This window comes from Sphaerodactylus townsendi, linkage group LG03 (genome assembly GCF_021028975.2).
Source record: "Sphaerodactylus townsendi isolate TG3544 linkage group LG03, MPM_Stown_v2.3, whole genome shotgun sequence".
Classification (NCBI taxonomy): domain Eukaryota; kingdom Metazoa; phylum Chordata; class Lepidosauria; order Squamata; family Sphaerodactylidae; genus Sphaerodactylus; species Sphaerodactylus townsendi.
The window spans coordinates 131,047,433-131,067,107 of NC_059427.1; the positions used below are offsets into that span (position 1 = coordinate 131,047,433).

Genomic DNA, 19,675 nt, shown 5'->3' on the forward strand with positions numbered 1-19,675 from the left:
GAGTGCAGAAACACATCTGTTTCACCAGGTAGGCCTCTGCCACTCAGGTGGAGGAGTGGGCAATCAAACCTGGTTCTCCTGATTAGAATCCACCTGTTCTTAACCACTACACCACCCTGGCTCATATATATTGCCATCCTCTTGCTTTCTGCAGCCTTTTGCCTGCATATCTACTCAATTTGGTGGGAACAGCCTTATTACATTTGAGAAGAAGGACCATGTTATGGGAAAGAGAAGGCTTCTTGACTGAGCTAAGTGCCTGAAATTAGTCCCTTCATTGGCAAATGAGAACAATTTTTCTTGGTCTGGAGAAGTACATTGTGTGTCTGTCTAAAATACACTGTGTACCCCCACAGAAGCCTCACCATTAAAACTATCTCATATCTGACTCTAACTTACCACTACTCTGTGGAAATAGGGATAGTTGTGTAGAATAGTGGACATCAGAATTTCTAGACCTGGGAGGCACCTTTAATCCCTACGTGACAATCACATAGCATCAGTATCATGGAAGAATTCTGGGATAGTGAGTGCTTGAAGCTACAAGTGTGCTCTGTACAAGTGTACAGATAATTGGAAAGCCAGTGTTAGGAGTGACAACTGGCTAGGACAGGGAAAGAGAAAGAAGGCAAAGGAGAGCTTCAGCATATGCACAGAGATTTAGAGGATAGGTTGGCAGGTTGGGAGTGGCTGAGGACAGATAGGGTGAAGAGAGAGATGTCAACAGAGAGATGTCAACAGAGAGCCGGTGCTAAAAAGGATTAGCCTCAGCTGCTGAGTGACCTCTTGTTGCTTGCCCGGCTTGTCAGGTGTTCAAAGAGGGGCAGGAGGTTTGCTCTCATTGTCTTTATAGTTAGCTACTCAGATGTAGGAATTTCTCTTTTCACAGAACAAATAATGAACTAGTGGTTGCTGCAGTATATAGAGGGCCTTAAACAACAGTTTGATTTAACCGATATTATAATGGTGGGTGATTTTAATGCCAGAATAGGAAGCAATAAGCAAGATATCTGTGAAGCAGCAGAAGCTGATTTGGACTTATTGCCCTGGTATCTATCTTTACCAGTGACGAAGGGAGGGGGAACTGCACCTGGGGCATGAGCTGCCTGCACGCTCTGCCCCCACCGTGCCCCACCCCACTCCCAAAACACCCTCCGGCCCCACTCCTAACATGTGACAGCAATGGCGGTGCCCAGCGCCCCAGATATCCCCATTGCCACTACACGTCTGATCTTTACCCAGGAGTTCCAAATATAGGGTAATTAATCCGGCAGGCATCAAATTGTTTAATACCTGTCTGAATCTGGATATGGTTCCACTAAACAGCTCACACCGATTTAACCAGTTAGGTGAATTTACATTAAGAAGAAGAAGGAGGAGGGAGAAGGGGAGTTTGGATTTATATCCCCCTTTCTCTCCTGTAAAAGACTCAAAGGGGCTTACAATCTCCTTGTCTTTCCCCCCTTACAACAATCACCCTGGGAGGTCGGTGGGGCAGAGAGCGCCAAGAAGCTGTGACTAGCCCAAGGTCACCCAGCTGGCGTGTGTGGGAGTATACAGGCTAATCTGAATTCCCCAGATAAGCCTCCACAGCTCAAGCGGCAGAACAGGGAATCAAACCTGGTTCCTCCAGATTAGAATGCACCTGCTCTTAACCACTACGCCACTGCTGCTCGAGATTTACCTCTCGAAGAGGGTGTAGTGTGTTCGATTACAATTTGGTTCCCCAAGGGTTCAACAAATAATTAACTAGTGGAACTTGCTACTTTCAGGTGTGATGATGGCCACTAGTACAGATATCTTTAAAAGGTTGTTTGGCAGATTCTTGGAGGAGAGGACTGTCAATAGGGTGGGGCCATGGCTGAATGCTTTGCACCTCCAGCTTAATCATCTGGTAGTTAGTAATGTGAAAGACCTTAGCGTGGGGCTCTGGAGAGCAGCTGTCTTTCTGAGTAGACATTAATGATCTCGATTGATCAGCAGTTGTACTCTGCTTCCTATGCATAGCTGCTTTGTGTGTTTGCAGCTATCCATTAGGGCTGAATAGGACCTCCGCATTAGAGGCAGTAAGTGTCCGAATACCAGGTGCTGGAAGGGGGCAGCAGCAAGGGGAGAGTTTGGCCTCTGTGCCTCCCTGTGGTCTTCAGTGGCATCTGGGCAGGCATTGTGGAAACACATTGACAGACAAGATGGGCCTGTTGGTCTCATCCAGCAGAATTGCTGTGATCTTTTATTCTGAAATGCTTTTACAGTTGAGGAAGATCAAACAAGGAACAGATCTCTCTCTCTCTTATTATTATTATTATTATTATTATTATTATTATTATTATTATTATTATTATTATTATTATTAATTGTATTTATAAACTGCCCTCCCCCGAAGGGCTCTTTAGGACCCAGCAATTGGGTGCAAAGCCCACAACAGAGAAAATAAGGCTCACATAGTAGCTAATAAATTTAGCTATTAGTACAGCTAAGTACAAGTAAGAAAAGAAGAGGACTTTGTATACAGTGACTGAGTGAAACATAAGTAGTGTTATTCTAGTTGTTAGCTTAATTAGGAAAGAAGCAGTCCTATAACATTATAACAAATGTGTTATTCCACAATATTCATTAACTGCGTAATTCTGATGGAAGCCCTCCTTAATGCGTGAACCTGTTTATTTTACAGCCTGCTTTCATCCCTTGTGATAAATCTAACCTTTTCAATAACTATATAATTTGCCATCACTCTCACAGTTCTGTAGGGCTGCTGGAATTGTTTTTAGTCTGAAAAAAAAAACCCCCACATATTTTCACATGGTTTTTCTTTTATGAATTGAATTGGGTTGAATCATGCTGTAATTAGCATTTTCCCCCTAAAACATGTTTTGTGTTTTACGTAAGGACCCTTGCATAATCCATGGGCCGAAAAAAACGAAGGAATCTTTACAGAAACGGAGAAAAATGGAAAAGCTATTGGCTGCTGAGACTAATGCTTAGTAGTTGATAACTGATGTGCTCAGCCACAGAACAAAAATGTATCCACTTGATCAGTGGATGCAGGAACGCACACAGCAACAATCTGAATTTGATCAGACTGGAGAATAACACACTTGCTGCTCACGAAAGCTCCGAATCAGGCAGTAATGAACCGAAAGGTCAGTTAGCAACAGCTCAGGACTTGCTTCAAGCTGAGTGTTCCAAAGCATCACTTACAATAATAACCAGAAACTCTTCAGATTCTAATGGGATTTGGCTTATGGAAGAAATATTTTCTAGGTTGTTATATTCTCTACGCTGTCTGTTACTGTGTTTTGAAGCATATGTCTGGTGTACACCAAGGACTAGAAAATTCATAATTATGTTTTCTGTCATCATCTGGATTGGGTTAGACAGAGCACTTTCTGTTGGTTTTCTGATCTATCAGATCAAAGTTTCTCTCCCCAGTTAAGCTTGTCTCCCAATATTGCCCAGTCGTCCTACATATGCACCTATATGTTCCTGACAGAAGACCACTGTGATGGCTGCATAATTGTAGAATCATTTTAAAAACCTTTCCTGGAGAGTTGACTGAAAACAACTGTTTTGCCCAGTACGCATATTAAAGCAACTGTTTAGTGGAGCAGAACTGCATGTGCCCTGGTGTCATGATCGTATAAAAGCATGGAATTGCTTGCAGGTAATCCCTTGTTTGTTTCTGGATGACTGGAGACATCCTTTGAATGACCAGCATCAAGTAGAATTCATTGCCTGCTTTTTGGGCAAAAATTGCAAACACTAATCATATTAGCAGGATTTATGACAGATACCAAATCCACATGGAAACAAACACTGAAGTGGTGAGTCTCAACACTAAAACTTTTTTCGCTAAGCGCTTTTTAAAACTGGAATAAGTGGAGGCAACAGACAGTGGCCAGCTTGGACAGGAGGGGAGGCTGCTGTGCACTAGACATTGAATTGTGCAAAAAACTATAATTGTGCAAGACAGACACCTCCAGATTCACTCAGATACATCTGTCCCTTCACTCAGTACTGAAAGAATGATGACAAATGTAATCAGAATGATGACGAATACAACCACTTGACACATTCAAATCACACTTGCAAATTGCACCCTTAACCCTTTTAACCAATGCAAATGGTTCTTTCTCCCACCCTGGACATTCCACAGGTATGTATACTCCATTTGCTTTACTACCATCAGATCCTCTAAAGATGCCAGCCACAGATGCAAGCAAAACATCAGGAGAAAATGCTACTGGAACATACATACAACCCGGAAAACCCACAACATCCTAAATACAGTCAGTTTTTTTTTACAAGTGAAGTTTGTAGAAAATATTGTATAATGCAGGAGCTACTCTTTGAAAAGTCATTCCACACACACACCCCTGCCCTTCTCATACTTTTAAGGAGCTGTTTCTTTAAGACAGAAACAAAGGTGTCTGGAAGTGATCTGAACTACTAATCTAGGAGTGTCTTCCAGATTTACCTCTGGGGACAAAGGCAGAAACACATAATGATGTCACGTTGCCGATTTCCTGCACCTGTTTGAAAGCTAAATGCCTTCCTCTCCTATTAACAGTTTCAGCAATTGTAATTAAGGCAGTTCTGATTTCCACCCCGTGGAGATGTAAATGCACCTGCTAGAGGGGCTTCTATTAGACATGCTGAGCTCTTATGTGGTAATAATTAAAAAGCCTCAAAGCTGGTATATGGCAAGTATTCCTCTCTTGTGTATTAATGCTAACACCTAATCTGGGTTTCTCTTTTCCAAGTCAGTAAGGCTGATAAATCCAGACTTGCTCTAGATGACTATATTAACCTCCGCTCCCCCCCCCCTCCAAACCTCCCCCCAAAGCAATTCTGAAGAGCATTAGCAGTTCATGACAGGAGAGAAGATGCCATTTTGACCTCATTCTCCTGCATAGGATTGCTGGGAGAAAAATGCTGAATCTAATTTTTCTCTCTCTTAGAAGTTTCACATGTGAAACGGTTACCTTAAATACAAAGCAGTTGGGCTGCTCAGCCTTTCAGAGCTGTGTGCCACCCAAGCTAGACTTACAGCAACATACAGCTGCAGTGGTATGTTATCTTAGACAAGATAAATAGCATATCTACATGTTCCTTGCTTATTACAATATCAGACTTGTGTGCCGTGCAGCATGGCTCTCCAGAAATCCTGGCTCTCAGCAGCCCCTAGCTCCTTCTTGCTTGTTCCTCAGGACACTGAAGGGCTTGCTCCCTGAGAGGAAAGACTGAAGCCATTGCAGAACAATGCATTTTCAATCCACTTTCAATCCACTTTGCAGCTGGATTTTACTGTGCGAAATAGCAAAATCCATTTGCAAGCCATTGTGAACGTGGATTGAAAGTGAAACACTCAGTTCATCAATGGGTACTGATATGGGAATGGGGAAAAGGGAAAATATTATACAGAGCCAGCATAGTGTAGTTGTTAAAAGTGTCGGACTAAGATCTGGGAATCCCAGCTTCAAGTCCCTGCTCTTCCTTGGAGGTTTGCTGGGTGACCTTGGTGCACGCTGTCAGTCCAACCTGTGTCACAGCATTGTTGTGAGGATAAAACTGAGAGAACAATGCATGCCACTTTGCATCCCCATGGGGAAGAAAGGTGAGATATAAAGTTTTGCTTGTTTATTGTAAACAACATAGATGAATAAAGAAAAGCATTATAGAAATCTGATAAATCATTTCTAGGCTACTGCGCCCATCTTGCTTCCTCTTTATCCATGTCTCATGACATAGTTGTTTTGCATGTTGGTATGTTTTGATCATTGATGCGTGTGTTATTTGCACCTCCAGGATATTGGAAACTGACCCACTAAAAAGAATTGCTTTGTGCTGTATTTCTTGTTTGATGAGGCCAATGTCACTATTAAGAGGGCTGACCTCTACATCGTGGTGTTGACCTCTACAAGTTATGATATTGTGCTAACGGTTGTCCTCATGTCTCACCTACTGCACTTGTTTTGCCGTTGTAGCAGCTGATAAAATTGACCACTGGAGTGAATGTGGCAATCAGATACATTATCAGAAGCTCAGCTCTGCCTGTAGTTGAATTATATTCGTTTTACAAAAGAAGAGTGCTGCAGAACCTTAAAAATAAGCATTTTTTAAAAAAGTTTTGTTTTGTTCTGTTTACTTTTCCCGATAATAATGTCTCAGTCCAGGAAAACAGATCGATTTTACTATAATGATTGGGATAAGCTAGTTGTGACTGATTTCATCTAGGTTAAAGCACGGGGAACTTTCTCTAGGCCATTGTTGAAGATTTTGGTTTACAGCATATTCAAGCTCTGAGCAGTGAGCACAAAGGGGAAAAGCTTTGTTCTGCCTGAAGTAAGCCTAGGATTGTCAGGCAGGTATTTTGTTATTCACCAAAGCTGTGTAGCTAAAATATCAGTTCAGTAGAAGAACATTTATTGGGTTCTGTGGAGCTGGTGTGTTTTCAGATGGGTTTATGTTCCTCAGAATAAGACAGTGACAACTTTTAAATGTGTTCGATGGTCTTTGCCTTTCTAATTACAAATGTTTTCAAGGTCACACATAAAACGTCTCCTCTGGTCTTACATAAACTGGAAAAAATGGCAGCTTGCAGTTTCTCAGATGACAAAATTAAAGGGGCATGCTAATGTGAGTCGGTTGTTCCCAATATTGTTACCACTGCAACAAGAGCACTTGTAGAAGCAATGGCCAATTTGGTTGTTGAGATCCATTCTGAAATGCAGCATTTCAAGACCAGTGGACCCATACATTTTAAGTACCATGGTAGACCTTTTTAAAACTTTGTGGTAGAAATTTAGAAGCCATGTGATTATGTCGCTAGGGCAATGCAGGGGAGAAGTTGAAGACCAAAAGCTTCTAGTTGACAATCCCAGTGTTGTTTTTGTAACTGGTGTTTTCTTGCTCCATTTCAGAGGGTTTGGCAGTTGGTGTTGGATTTGGTGCTGTTGGGAAGTCAGCATCTGCAACCTTTGAAAGTGCCAGGTAAGCTTGCCACGTGATTTTCGTGTTTTATTAACTTGTTATCATGCACTAAAGATCCCTTTCTTTCTGTTTTGAAAGTTTAGGCAATTGATAATGTAAGTGGCATGTGGAATTATAAATGCAGTGATCATCAATGTTACAGATGTTTATCCCAAGGGGAGGAACCCACAGTGATGTTGCTTACGCTTTACTTTTGTGAACTGTTACAAACAAAGTTAGAGATGTGAAAGCTTAGGATAAAAAGGAACATCTTGGAAGGAAAATCCCTGGGTTTTTCCCCTCAAGGTTCCTACTCCGCACATTTTTCCAAAGGAAAAAATGGAAATGTGTGTGTGTGTGGGGGGGGTTTGCTGAAAAAAGAAGAGACTTCTATGAAATATTTTGTTTTTTAGAATGAGTGGTCATTTTAAAGACAAGGTGGTCTTGCTTTAGATGTATATAGCTCTTAAATACAAAATGCATTGCTTCACGTAGAAGGATACTTTATCTTCATGAGCGCAGCAGGCAGGGCTTTCATTGCTTCTGTAGACCTTTGGACCTTACTTGATTCACCTTCCCCTCAAACCACTATGATACACATAGCAACATAATGGTTACCAAATAGCTTATTGCCCTTCCTTGCCAGGGCGGGGGGGAGATCTGAAGGGATTAGAGCTGAACTGTGCTAAAGTGTCAGAGGAAAACTGAAAGTTTAATTGAGAACTGAGTTCTCTTTAAGCAGACGCTATAAGGGGAAGAAGATGGCATCTAGCTGAAACTGCATCTTGCTGTGCAGATATTCTTTTATTATTGATGCTTCATGTGAATTATTTCTGACCAAATAATATATTTCGTTTTATTTGACTTTTGTTTTTCTCTGCTTTTCAGATAGTAAAAATTAAGATACATGAGCTAAGGTAGCATAGGTTGCATCAGCTTGTGGTTTTCTTGTAAGCATTGGGTATATTTGCGATTTTGCATGTTGAATACTGAGGCGTTTATAACTCTTAAATTCTATAAATATTTCAAATGTTGCAATTTTATATGCTGAGCAAGTTATAAATGATGCATTTCCCATTAAACCAGTAAAATTAATTTAGGTGTGATAGGGCAGCAAATATTGCATATGTCCCCCCCCCACACACACACACTATTTATATAGTGAAAATGTGGGGTAGAAAAAGTGCTATTGAAGCACCTTGGGAATTTTTATTCTAAATAAATACAATTTATTGATGATAATAGAGGTTCTGAAGTGATCAGTGCAAATATTTGGTAAACCTCCTGCCAACCTATTGAAAGCAGCAGCCTCATTTTTCGCTAAACGAAAAATGCATTTGTTATCTCTTGAAGGATACTCAAGAAATGGCTTATCATGGCCATTTAATTTTGGGAGTTAAATCTTTGTCAAAAAAGGAAGTGGGCTCCTGTGATGAAGAAAGAACTTTATAATATTTCACATATTCATTGATTCAAGTGAATTCATGTATTTTTGGATAAACTCCTGTGCTGGGTGGGTTTTTACTTTCCTTGAAATCCAGGTTCAGAGCTTGCAAATGCTTCTTGATACAGTGTCACTTTGGAAAAAACAGGTGGCTACAGCGACTCAGAGTACCTTCTTGCCCAACCAACTAGCACATCAGCTGCATCTTGTTCTGGATCAGTCAGATCTAGCCACAGCGATCCATGCCTTAGTTACATCTAAACTGGACAGCTGGAATACACTCTACTTAGAACTATCATTGAGAAGTGGATAGCTCAAAAGCTGCAGCTGGTGTACAATGCTGTTGCTAGACTGCTGGTTTGCGGCCAGGAGCATCTCTGTCCATACGATTACACATTCTCCAGATGTCTACTAACTTAAAGATCTTAAAAGCTTTATTAAACGCATAAGAGCTAGTGGGGATATTTGATTTTGTAACAGATCTGTCTGCTGTATTATTCATAACACTACTGAAATCTCTGGCAAGAGGAATTTTGCCTACAGCAAAAGATATAAAGTCCTCTTGCAATGCTTTATAAAAAGCCTTTTGGGTTTGGTTAGGTGCTGGCTGGGGTGGGGATGGAATTCAGTAGGAATGCATTTCCATGTCTTCCAAAGCTGCCATTTCTTCCAGGTGAACTGATATCTGTAGTTGGAGATCAGTTATCATTCTAGAAGAACTCCAGGCCTCACCTTGAGGTTTTTAATGTGCCCTGCCTGGCAAGTGAATTCAGCAAAGAGAATATTGTGAGGTTGGTCTCTAGACTCTGAATGTGAAGCAACACAACGATTGCTAGGATTCACTCGATACGGCCTTCACTACTTATCTGTCTGACCCTCAGTGATGCAACCAAACATTAACTGAGGGGAACACCGGAATAAAACTGGTGGTGGATGAAGATACCCTTGCTTCTAATTATGTTTCTTCTTTCAAGTGATAAGCAGCATATTTTCGTCCTCAGGAAACAAGTATTTTTCTTTGTATGGCTCTTATTAGCAGGCTGTGTCTGCTGTGTATAAATGTGTCCATCAGTAATTAGTACCCTGTCTTTAAAGGCACTTATTTTGTTCCTTGAACACTGAACAGGCCAGCCGAGTTGAAACAATCAATAAGATAAGTTGTACAGACCTTATTGTGTTGTAGAAATATAAATTCAGTCCTGTCTCTATCTTGTCTTGAAGAGAATTAGTCCCTGCCTGCCTCCTGCTTCCTGTAATGGGAGCCAATGAAATCTCCAATGTCGGTGTGTTATAACCAAATCTCTTCCATTTAGGACAGATTGTCACGTTACTTTTTGAACACAATGTAAGTAACAACACAACAAAGATAGATTTTCAGGTTTTTGCTTTGCTCGGAATGAAATGGCTTGTTTGGGATCAGCATTGTGTCTAGTGCAGTCCTGTTTACAATCTTTTGTTGCAAGTGAAATGGCATGTTTTTCTTCCTGAAAAGCTAAAAGCACCCCATTTTGTTGTTTAAAGTTTCCCTTGGGATTAGGGATAGAGGCTGCAAAGAGCATTTCGATTGGACCTAGTGCTTGATCAGCAAAATATTTGCAGGTGCATCAGAAAAATAGGGGTTACAAATTTTATTAGGCAACATTCCAGTTGTTTTGATAAACACTTTACCATTTCTGAGGTGATCTCTGTTCCCATGTGCAGTATTTAGGGGCTGTTACCTCTGGGTTGGGAAATTCCTGGAGGTTTAGGGCACAGTTTTGAAAGGAGGGGGAACTCAGTGTGGATGTGATACCGTGGAGATCATCCTCCAAAACAGCCATTTTGTCTAGGAGAACTGATCTTGGTAGTCTTGGAAGACAGTTGTAATTCCAGAAAAGCTCCCCCCATCCACCCCCAAAGAAGTTGGCCACCCTAGCTCCTATGCATACTGAACTGCAGCTATTGGTTCTGGTTGCAGAAGAAATCACTTTTGGATTTGAATAGGCTGTAGACATATGGCAATGACATCTATGTGATTTTACATGGGTGAATGGGGGAATATTGTGCATGGTGTTGGGTATTATGTGGGAGTTCAAGATGCTGCAATTATTTGTTCGTGAAGAATTCTTATGTTCCAGGACTTGGTTCTTGTGCTTTAAATAAAGTATCCTTCTTTACAGGACAAAGACAATCCATGAGAGTGGGCCAGAGGGTTATTCATTTTTTCAAAAACCCATCCTCGAATCTTTCTCAAACCTGCTTTTGCTCCAAAGTTTGGGAAACATGACAGAGAAGCCTGAATGGTTGTTGCATGAGTGGAAAAAAATTGAAAATTCAGAGCAGCCATCTTCTCTGGGATTGTCCCTGCAGTAGCCTCCCCACAGGATCCTTTAATTTAAAAAAAGCACTGGATTATCTTATCAATATTATGTTATAAGAAATATGAATACCAGTTTCACTGAATTTCTTTTTAAAAAAGTCTATACTATTATAGAAATGAAAAGGGAAAAGCATATGTCAGCAACAGAAAAGACTGAAGAACTTTTTTTAAAAAATGAATGCTAGGACTTTGGAGAATCTGGTACACAAAATTCCTTCTGGAATTTTGCCCCCTCCCTTCCCCCTTATTGGCATCCTTGCATAAATTGGCATCCTTTGCATTAATGGATTTGGTAAATTTAGTGAATGACAGCCATTGGGGAGAAGGCTAAATCCTGTTCCTGGCACCCTAGTGTTTGGAGTGAATGGCAGATTTTGCCGTCTCATTTTTCCCTATAGAATTCAGGGGGGAGCCACTGAGAATTGCATAGCACTGACCTACATTCTATTTCCTTGGGGTTATACTAGAGAGTGCTGAAACTCTGACAATTCATTTCGGCATCCTTGTGGAGTAACTATTTGAAGGCCAGTTTGTGGATATCAAATGGGAAGTGTTTACAGGTAATCCAGATAAAACCGTTTATTGCCGGAAGCCATTTGAAGGTGTGTTGACTCATCGTCTGCTGGTGCATAACATTTACTTGGTTCCAGCAATGTACCATGTTCTGTAAAAGGGAGTCACTGCTGGATATAGAAAGTGTTTTCCCTGATGCCCAAAAGGTTAAGATATAATTTCTTTCCTGGCATGAATTCTATCTAATCACATCCCCTAAGGTTAGATACTCAAGCAGATGCTTATGACAGTTAAAGAAATATGACCCAGATATGGAATAACAAAATGCCAGTCTGTTCTCCTGGGTTAGAAACACAGAAGAGGAGGGCTTGGTGCAGTATTTAACAATCTCGGAGGTCTCCATTTGCCAGAGATGAATATTTTTCAATCCAGTTAATGAGTACTATAAATGATACACAAAGTACTAATGGTTGGGATTCTAGTTCATCTCACTTAAGCTTGAGCAACATCAAAAAAATTTGGGAAAATTCAGATTTAGCTAGATTCAACTGCAAAATGATTGGTATAGTCCAGTGATGGCGAACCTTTTTGAGACCAAGTGCCCAAATTGCAACCCAAAACCCACTTATTTATTGCAAAGTGCCAACACGGCAATTTAACCTGAATAATGAGGTTTGAGTTTAGAAAAAACGGTTGGCTCCAAGGCGTGCATTACTCGGGAGTAAGCTTGGTGGTAGTTGGTGGCTTTGCTTTGAAGCAACCGTGAAACTTTTCCAATGGGTGAATCATGACCCTAGGAGGGTTTACTCAAAAGCAAGCCCCATTGCCAGCAACCGAGCTTATTCCCAGGTTTAGTCACGCTTTAGTTCTTTGCATGAAAATCAGTGGGGTTTAACAGCGCTCAACAGGGTTACCTACACTGCTTCCCCAAAACTAGGTCTTAGGTTTAATGCTAATAATCGAGCCCAGCGGCCCAGGCCAGCCTAGATATGGGGGGGGGGGCAACTCTACTATGCATGTCCACGGAGATTCTCTGAGTGCACTCCTCTGGCACCTGTGCTTGTAGGTTCACACCACTGGTATAGTCGAATCAGCTGAATTCCTGATTCAGTATACCCAAATATATTCGTGTATACCAAAAAATTCGGGTTCATTTGAATTCTTTTGAATTTTTAGGTTTTTTCCTGTTTTTTGCCTGTAGGGGGCACATTTTTAAGATAGCAGCACCAAAATTTCAGAGTGTCTTCAGAAGACTCTCCTGGTGATGCCACCCAGGTTTGGTGACATTTGGTTCAGGGGGTCCAATGTTATGGACCCTCAAAGGAGTAGCCCCCATCTCCTATTAGCTTCCATTGGAAACAATAATATTGCAGGGTTTCAATAGCCTGCTTTCTGTCTCTCTTGCTCAATGTTTTTCCCTCTGTCAAGTCACAGCCAACTTATGGCAACCCTGCAATGTTTTCAAAGCAAGAGACATTCAGAGGTGGTTTGCCATTGTTTGCCTCTGCATAGTGATCCTTGTATCCTTGGTGATCTTCCATCAAAATCGTGGCTGGGGCTGACTCTGCTTAGCTTCATGAGTTCTGACAAGATTGGGATACTCTTAGTGGAAATTAATGCACAGGGTAGTAATGAGAAATACAGGATAGACCCCCTCTTCCCTCTGCTGTAATATAACATCTTCTAGTCCAGGGGTCGGCAATTTTTAATACCCAAAGGGCCATTTGGACCTGTTTTCCACAGAAAAGAAAACACTTGGAGCCGCAAATGCTTTTTGACATCTAAAATGAAGATAACAGTGTATACATTCTCATGCAGGGAGAAATTCTCTTCTTTGGGGCCCATTTTTACCCATCACAGCAAAAAAAAAAAGGGGGGGGGTAAAAAGCCTGTTGTTTTGTACATGATTGAAATGACCAGCAATAGAACCCCCGTTTCACACATTTCTCTTTTCTTGTGTTGAAAGACACTGATTATGCCCCCCGCAAAAGAGCCCCCTCAAATTCCAATTGGATTGTGGATCAAAATTGGTGCCTTTAATTGGGTTGTCAACTTCCAGGGGAAGCTGAACTCCCCCCCCCCCCCGGAGAAAATGTCTACCATGGAGGGTGGACTCGACAGTCATATTCCTCACTGAGCATGGCCCCCACCCTGGTCCCAAAAGCCCCAAGAAGGACCCGGGGAGAAGTAAATGAGGCCACCCAAAGTAGGGTTGACCCCTGACCCCCATTCAAAGGGGGCAGACTGAGGTTAGGGTTGCGATGAAAATCTGCGCTCCTGCAACTCCCTTCTGTTTCCCGCCCTTCGCCACTCACCTGATCAGTGGTGCTCCGCCTCTGCCCTGCGCCGTCATCACTGCCATCAGTCAACCAGGCAGCTGAAACAGAGAAGCCGGAAGCGACTTGGGATAGCCGTCTCGGGCTGTGCCTCTCTAGGAATGGGGACTCTTTCCCATTAACCCTTAGGGCGACTCTCCAAAGGAGGCTGAGCGGACCCAAGCAAGGATGAAAGAGCCGCATGCAGCTCTGGAGCCGCAGGTTGCAGACCCCTGTTCTGGTCCAATTGTAAAGGTGTTGGTTTGGACCAAATAAGCTTGGCAAAAGTCCAAACACAGAGACGGGCAGACCTTGAGGACAAATCCTGATTCAGTTTGAACCATTGTCTGTTACAACAGACCACAGCAACCTATTTCAGTGCTGAAGCCTTCGTCATTGAAGTGGGAAAAGTCTTGGTTGAAAAATGGGGAGAATCAGCAATTATGTACTGTGAGACCCTGGAATTGTTGGACTGCCTTCTTGTTGGCAGGTTAAGGCCAGTCCCATATCTCCGGTACCATTTTCCCCAATGGTCAGACTTCCCCCTTGCCAATCTGGAAGCCTAACTGTTTCATTGTTATACTTAGAAGACTTAGTTGTTAGTCCAGTGTATTACAAAGTCATTTGGAGCTGGCAAAGGTGCTCTAAATGGTCTTCCCCTATGTGGCTGAAAACAGCATTGTCATCTGTGACTCATTCTATGAGGCACTGCAAGGTTTTGGCTTCTCTGCACAGGCTGAAAGTTATTCAGGTGAAGTGTGACAAACCCTGACGGGCGAGGAATACTATTTTTTTCCTGTTGTCCAGGTTGGTCTTTGAGATGTAGAATGGACAGGTACTTGGGAAGCCCCAAGTTCTTAAGCAGGGCATCTCTCCAGTGCACAGGGTAGGCATCAAAACAAAACATGGCATCCGGTCATTTGAAATCAGTGGACCATATGGAACTATCAGGTTTTGGGCATGGGAACAGGGGAAGAAGAAGAAGAGTTTGGATTTATATCCCCCCTTTCTCTCCTGTAGGAGACTCAAGGGGGCTTACAATCTCCTTGCCCTTTCACAACAAACACCCTGTGAGGTGGGTGGGGCTGAGAGAGCTCTGAAGAATTGTGACTAGCCCAAGGTCACCCAGCTGGCGTGTGTGGGAGTGCACAGGCTAATCTGAATTCCCCAGATAAGCCTCCACAACTCAAGTGGCAGAGCTGGGAATCAAACCCGGTTCCTCCAGATCAGAGTGCACCTGCTCTTAGCCACTGCTCTTAGCCACTACGCCACTGCTACTCCTTCACTGTTTGAGATGTTTAGGAGAACTAGGTCAAATAGCCAGATGAGCAATACCATAGTTTCCAGTGCCAAATTGCAGCCTTATTTTATCAGAATTTTCTTTTTCAGGCTTAGAGCCTCAATAGTAGAGCTTTTGTATAGTAGTTTCAGCCAATCTTTTAGGCTACTTTCATTTGGATAGTAATGCCTTGGGTCCAGTTTTGCCAATACTTAAGTCTGATTTGGTCTCACTTAAAATCTTGATGGATATAGGAAGGAGCCACTTATTCCGTAGTCACATACCTTAAACTCTGACATTTTAGAAGGCAAGAATCACCGATCAACATGTAATGAATTACACTTGTTCCTTGTGGGGAGAGGAATGCATAATCTCTGGAAGGATCGATGATCCGGTTTCTGTTAATAACTGCCGGTGACAATTTGGAAACCAAATTAATCATTTTTGCCCCTGACAGTTCCTAAATTGAGGAGGACATACATGATCACACACTGTAATTCATTGTCAATGGTCTAGATGAAGGGCCATTTCCCCAAGAAGCCTCCAGATCAGCGATTTTGTGACTTCCCTCTGGCAGTGGTTGATGCATTATCCCATATTTTCTGCCCAAAGCTTGCAAAACCCAGAGAGAGATTTCTCAAAGAATGGCTGCTAAAGTACTAAGCCACCCCCACCTCCACATTCAAAAGTGAGATTTCTGTTTTACTGTGATTTTTAATTCTTTAAATTGTTTATAGTGGACTTTGAGCTACTAAACTTCAATAAGCTGAACACTGTGCAATTCTTGGACCACCTTTAGTACCAGCATTTTGTCTGTGTTGTCCTTAATAGCCCCTCTAGACACCAGGCCCAGGAAGGAGGGGTCCAGTTTCAAAAGATGTACATGGATAATCTGAAAGGTCTTTTGTTTGTAAAGATACCACATCTCAGAACTGATGGGCCCCACCTGCCCTAGTGCCTCATAGGGACCTTGCCTCTGGGCAAATAGATTGACTATGGCTGAGAAGAGCAGCGCCAGAACCCTCTGGCCCACTTGGAACTTCCAGAGGCTGATGAGGGCATTGCTGAGCTTGCTGTGTCCTGTCCAGGTTGCTCAAGGCCATCTTAGACAGCTGGGCTAACTTCTCCTTCTGCTCAACACTTATTGAACTGTGCTTTTGACAGGGCTGCCCTATTCCTTTTTCTAGTTCTAATTTGCCATAGGAGTGCTGCCCATAACACAGCTAGAAAGGGGGAGAACCCCAGGGATTCCTGAGGTACCTCCCTTATGGTGAATAGGAGGGGTGCCAATAGGTGGCTTTGACTATACAAACTATTCTATCAAACCTTTCAGCTAACCCTGAGGATAGTATACTGGAGTCTTCAAAGGTTTTATCACCAGTAGGGCTCACTTGTTCTTGAGAGTCTGACTCATAAAGTTGGTTCCCTGGTCAGTAGGTATGTTCCCATGGAATTCCATCATGGGTTGCCACAGTGGCTGCAATCCTGTGCAAGGCAATGGCCTTGGGGTATGATATGATCATATGATCAAGGTCATGATATGGGACTTACAGCAGATTTTTCCAAGGGCCAACAGTGTCCACTGCATCTCACTCAAACAACACAATGAGTGCTCTGTAGACTGCACTTTTCTGTGCTTGTTCCCTTATTCTCACCAGTAAAAGTGCTGGTCAAGATAGGCTGGTATTTTGTAAGATGGCAAGTGGCCAGGATGTTATGAGCTAACCACAAAACAGGTGGTCCTGTGAGATTTGAGTGGTTTCTACGTCCTGAGTATGGTGATACATCTTGGATCTTAGTATAGACACCTTGGAGAAGTGTTGGGTCTGTGTCTGTCCCTTTTATTTGAGTCTTTTCCGAATTCCCCTGTGAATTGGGAACCTCAAACTGTTGCATCAAGATTAAAAGTCTGCCTCCACAAGGGGCTCTTCACCTAGGCAGAAGTCCCCTAAGGCCCTGTATCAGTGAATGCTCTTTTTGGACTTGCCTCCCCTTTGAACATGCCCACAAGGCCCTTGACCATCATCACACCATCACCCACCTTCCCACCAGAGCTCCACCTGCCTGTGCCACATTCCAGGTGTCTACAAGTGAACATCCCACTACTGGGTAGAACCTCTAGATGTGTCCAGCCTGTCTTCAAGGATAGCACATCAGTGGACTCTGCTGTGGTGGCCACAATCATTGAGGGCCAGAGCTGTCCATTTTCCTCAAACCTACCGGTGTGAGTTGAGGTATATATCCATTTATGGTTTCCTGTTATATCCCCCTGGAGCACTAGAGGGCACCTGAACCCTTATCCCAAAACCAAGGCATGCCTTTCTGACTTCTCCTTTCTTTCATTCCTTCTCTCAGTCTTCCTCCTGAGCCCTCATCAGCTTCTTTTCTTTTTATGCCTCTACTTTCTCCCTCCTCCTCAGCCTTTATCCTGTCCTTTTAATCTTAATTTAATTTACTTCATTTATTAATTTACTCCATTTATTCCTCAACATTTTGGGAAGAGATAGGGTTACCAGCTGCAGGATAGAAAATGCCTGAAGTTTGCTGGGGGGGGGGGTGTTGTTGAGCCTGAGGGAGATGGGATTTCACCCACCCCATTGGATGTTTGCATAAGAATAGGAGTACGCTCCTGCTAGTCAGAGGCATAGCAAGGGGGGAAAGCACCCAGTGCACCGGTGCATCCTCTGCCCTGTCCTGTGCCGAAACGCCATGCCATACCTCTGGAATGCTACACCACGCCCCGGAACACCCTCACCATGCCCCCACAGGGGGTGCCTGATGTGTCGCCCTTCCCCTTGGAGCTACGCCTCTGCTGTTAGTACTCTTGTTAGTTCCCTGTTAGTACTCCTGTTTGTACTCTCTGTTGCTTTCCGCTAGAGACAAATATCTTTCTGTATTTGTTTGTAGGAAAATAATCACACAATTTCAGATTTCTCACACATGCACTTTACAGATGTATAGACATATCTCTGATAAGGTTTGAATTCCTACTCTGCCACAGAAATGTGGCTGGGTGTCCCTGGACAAGTCCCACCCTCCCCACCTACCTAACCCATCTCCCAGGATTGTTGTGAGAATAAATGGAGGCAAGAAGAACAGTGTGAACTGCTTTGGTTCCCTACTCAGGAAGTTGGGTGTAAATGTATCAAGTGAATAAATAATAAAATGTTTAGTGAAATACAAGGGTTTGTAGAACTGTGCTTCTTCCTTTCAGAATCTATTGCAAAGTTCTTGATTGTCATCTGCTTCTAGAACTATTATAAATTGATGAAATACCAATAGGTAGGCCAGAGTCATTCAGCTACTATAATGCAGAATTGAGACACAGCCTTAGAGATGTAGCTTTTGTATGTGTTTACTATTGTTTTCCAGATTTCCTTTCACCGCTAAAAGCATCTCGATAGCTGCTCAATTGATCTCATCAACCTGTTAGAAATCTGTGAAGGCATAAAGGAAGGTTTTATTCAGCCTAGAGAAGATGCTACCTCAAATTTTGCTAACTGAACCTTTGCCTAGAGGATAGGAAATGAAAGATTTGCCATAAAACCAACAACAGTATTGTGCAAACAGGACGTGTATGAAATACCCCTGTTATGGTCACCTCCAACACCTCCAAAGACAAGAGCACACCTTATTTGAAAGACCACAGCTGGCTTCATGAGCACAGCCTAGTGTATCACTTGCTGATGACAAATGTTCAGCACATACTGCATTATCTGTAGCAGTGATGACTGTTCATTAAAAATAGCAGTGGGCAGAAAAAAGCAGAATGTGTATCAATGCTCTTTTCAGCTGCAGCTGCATTTGAAGACCATAGGAGCATTTTTCTTTTCCTCTAGCAGTACTGAGACATGTTTTTTCACCCTTTTGGAGAGCAATACTTTATCTTAATTAAACATTCATTGGTTCTGGAATGAACTGAGATAGGAAGGAATGGAAGAACTCAGCCTATTAATAGAAGTAGGTTAAGAAGAACATACTTAATAAATACATAAACTGGAGGCCTGACTTTTTCTTTAATACCTCCTGGAGTCTTGTTTCTGGAAATGTTTTACAAAAGCGCAGCCTCTAAGATATGCAAAGTTATGCATTAATATTCCAAAAAGACAAACAGCATTTTATTTGGTAGGTCTATAGCGGTTCAGGGAAAAGGGGGGTGGAGAGCACAGTTATCTAACTGTGCTGATATTAAGATTTTTGGTCTTACTATCATATGCATATTAAAAATAACTTGAACAAAACTGCCAGAGCTGTTCTAAAAGATAGTGGCTTTCCCCATAGCTGATATTTAAGTTACTGCCTTGAGTTGACTGATTCTCAAATGCAGTCTGGATTAAGGTTGTCAATTACAGGGTATTAAATTCTGCAAAGTGCTTAGCAATTGTTCTAAAATACATCCTTGCAACAGTCTTGAGAATGTTGATGTGTTTCATAGTGGGGGCGTTCTGGAGGACAGAAAATGAGGACAGTTCTGGAGGACAGGAAATGGCAGGAGGGGAGAATCCAGTGAGTGTGCAGCTGAGCAAGGATTTGAACCTTCCCAGGCCTCCCAATACTCTTTCCACCAAATCACACTGACACCACTGTAGTGCTCTATATAGGGAACATACATTGGGAACATCACCCCTGGGGAAAGTTGTTTTCTTGGCCAGTGTGTCATCCTTTTCCTTCCCTTTTTTGCTCACACTGTTGCTTGTTTATGCTACGGAGAAATGTGGGGAACTTATGTCATGGTAGAGGAGACTTCACCTGAATTGCCCCAGCCTAACTTGATCTAATAAAATCTCAGAAGCTAA

General features: G+C 42.5%; 1 protein-coding gene across 2 annotated transcripts in view; it reads left to right on the plus strand.

Moving 5' to 3' along the window:
• SLC39A11 (solute carrier family 39 member 11) overlaps window positions 1–19,675 on the plus strand; it is a 549,451-nt gene that overhangs the window by 297,788 nt on the left and 231,988 nt on the right. For both annotated transcript variants that reach the window (XM_048488149.1, XM_048488150.1), the window contains exon 7: window positions 6,921–6,990. In XM_048488149.1, coding sequence (XP_048344106.1) covers window positions 6,921–6,990 — 70 coding nt within the window. The remainder of the gene's footprint in view (window positions 1–6,920; window positions 6,991–19,675) is intronic.